Source organism: Bacillus rossius, chromosome 5 (assembly GCF_032445375.1).
Source record: "Bacillus rossius redtenbacheri isolate Brsri chromosome 5, Brsri_v3, whole genome shotgun sequence".
NCBI lineage: Eukaryota > Metazoa > Arthropoda > Insecta > Phasmatodea > Bacillidae > Bacillus > Bacillus rossius.
Window position 1 is genome coordinate 82,659,046 of NC_086333.1, and position 2,996 is coordinate 82,662,041.

Here is a 2,996-nt window from a genome sequence, read left to right on the forward strand (position 1 = left end):
CTGAAGAAAAATAAAACGGCATCACAAAATTGCCATGTGATCATGCAATCATGGCCATTCCCTGGGTATGGACATTGTTCGTTGATAACTATATAAATCATATTTGTCATCATAATTTGGTTATTTTTGGTTAAATAAATGCGAATTTGAAGACCCTTGTAAACTGTTGAATTCAAGATGGCGTCTTTGTTAGTAATTCTTCCCGGTTATACTAGTTCGATGTTCTTTAACAAAAAACTGCAATAAATATATTAGTTCTAACTATTTATTTTTGTTTCTAGTTTCTAGAGTTGATTTTAAAAATTCGATTTAGTTTAATTATTTATTTTTTCATTCGACGCGCGGCAGTGGCTCTAGTTGATTACAAAATACTAGGTTAAATATTTAAATAGATAACACCATTAATTTCTAAACTAATTCCTACATGTTTTATCTCAAGCATTTGGTACATACTAACAATTAGCTAAAATAAAAAAATAAATAAATAATATTCGTTACAGTATAAACATTAGTTTGATAAGTGACACGGCTTGTGTTAATACTACGGCGGCCACATGCGTGAGATTAGAAGTTAAAATGAAAAATGCAAATTACTAAAATACGTCACAGATTTTGTCTGAAACAACACCGAGTCACAATCGTGCATCCAAAAAGTGGCCACTGTAATAAATAGAGACCGGAAAAATTCGCGGTTTCATTTAGCGATAGGCTAGAATTAAAAAGTTTTCAACCTTTTGCTGCTTCAGTGATTGTACCACAGGTTGTCTGAAGGAATCAGAGCCAATGAATAATCCTCAACGAAAGACGTATCGAATCAAAAGTATTCTAGGTAATAGGTGTCACGAGACAGTAGCCAATGAGCAGATGTAATTTGTCCGAGTGCATAGAGGATCTTGGAGAATATCCTGTAGGTCATTGAATTCGCGAATTATTGCTGTCCCTAGTAATAAATAGCGGAGAGCAGTAACAAGGTAGAAACACGGCTATGCTACGCTCGTTGCAGGACGCGGGGCGACTCACCTAAGCGCCTCAGGACGGCGACTGGGGGGCGGCGGATATGAGGCGGAGGCGGCGCGCCTGCTCCCACCACATCATCTCGAGCACGGCGCGGTCCACGGCCGCCACCGGGGGCGGCTCCTCGTCCACGCGCTCCTGCTTCACCGCCCCCAGCGGCGGCGGCGCGAACTGCAGCGGCGGCGGCTGCGTCACGTACAGCTGCTGCAGGTAGCGGCCGTTGTCGGGCGACGCCGCCCCCGACACGAAGGGCGACGACGCAGAGCCGTCGGCGCTGCCCAGGTCGTCGTCCGCCCCCGCCGCGCTGCCCAGGTCGTCGTCGGCGAAGGAGAAGTCGTCGCCGCCGCCGGGGGCGGGGGACGCCGCCCCCGAGGCCTGCTCGCCCGACAGCAGCCGCTGCAGCCCGCGGATGTAGTCGACGGCCATGCGCAGGGTCTCCACCTTGCTGAGCTTCTTGCCGCGGGCCGGCGCCGCCTCCCCCGGGGGCAGGTACGCCTCGGCCACCGCCGCCGGGATGTGCTGCCGCAGCGTCGCGAAGCCGTTGTTGACCTGCTTGACGCGGTTCCTCTCCCGCGCGTTGCGGCGCGCCACGGCCAGCGGGGGCGGCTGCTGCTGGTGCGCCGGGCCGGGGGCGGCCCTGCGGCCCCGCTGCCGCCCGCCCCCGGGGGCGGGGTCCTTGGCGCGCGCCGCCCCCAGCTCGGCGTCCTCGCGCCGCTGCAGCCCCGCCATCTTGGCCGGCAGCGCGGCGAGGCTCGTCACGCCCATGGCGGTCATGTCTGGCATCACCTCAGCGCGACGTGCTGGGACATGCCGCGAGCCACTCCCACGCCAGGCCGGGCCGCGACTGAGCTCCGGGCTGGAAGGGCGCGCGCTCCCCGCTTGCCGCAAAGGGGAGGGGGCGCGGCGGGAAGGGTAGGAGACGGTTGGCGACGCGTGCGTGCGTGCGTGCGTGCGTGGAAATGTGCGCCAGGGCGCGTTCTGGCGCGCGGGGCTGTTTGTGGAAGTTCCCCCGGGGAGGGGAACTGGCAGTCGTCTGTTGCCCCTATTGTGCGCTCCCCCCCTCAAGGGCTCGCGCGGCGGAGGGGCGGGGTCTCGCGGAATGAGGAAGAACAGAATATGTGCACGCGACGCCCCTGAGTGCCCCCCTCGGTCCCCCTCGGTCCCCCTCGGTCCCCCTCGGTCCCCCTCGGTCCCCCCTCTGTCTAGGCTTGCAGGAGCCAAGCCGCCCCAGCGCCCCGATCACGTGTGTGCGCTGCAACAGTTGGCTTCAGTGGAGCCCTGGTTGGCCCTCAGAAAGTTACTCTTCCGAACACCAACATTTCGCCGATGGTTTTGATATCGCAGCGGCTGTTGCGATACGTACAGCTGCTGCAAGGCTAACTGATCAAGATATCTGAAAAGTGTTTGTTCTCGTAATCACTACAACTGCTATATTAAGAATTTTTAAATAAGTCATTACCATGACTATTTAAGTTTACCAAATATATTCCATGGTATCACTATCATAAAGTTTCAATTGGCACACCGAAATTTTGGTTCCATGTTCGTAGGCTACACGTGGATACGCCAGTTTCGTATGAAAATTTAATTGCATGTTGTGTTGCGTGCGCAGCGTACAAATTCGCTCTCTCTCTTTTTTTTTATAACGCGATTTAAGAAATATAACTTAAACAAATTTAAACGAACAAACATCATTTATAAATTTTTTGTTACTTTAATAAAATGTTATTGTATGCTTTCGTTCTAAATATGTGATATTTTTCTATGAAGCAGACAGCTTACACACCTGAGTTAAACACGGTGGTAATTTTAGACTACAAGCATAAATATGAGAATTTAAACACTTTTTGTTACAACGCCGTATATCTTATTGAGGGTGTTATATGGGTTATATTGATGTCTAAAAATCCTAGAATCCAAAAATAATTTTTGCTCATTGAGATAAATTAACAATGTTGCATTGTTGTGAGGGTATGCCTACT

The 2,996-nt window shown here is 51.5% G+C and overlaps 1 protein-coding gene across 1 annotated transcript; it reads right to left on the reverse strand.

Moving 5' to 3' along the window:
* Positions 1–1,242: 1,242 nt before the first annotated feature.
* Positions 1,243–1,788, reverse strand: LOC134532325 (achaete-scute complex protein T8-like; the record flags this gene model as incomplete). The annotated part of the gene is made up of 1 exon (XM_063368745.1): positions 1,243–1,788. A coding segment is annotated over exon 1 (546 nt), but the record flags the coding sequence as incomplete, so codon positions are not given.
* Between the last annotated feature and the right edge of the window lie 1,208 nt (positions 1,789–2,996).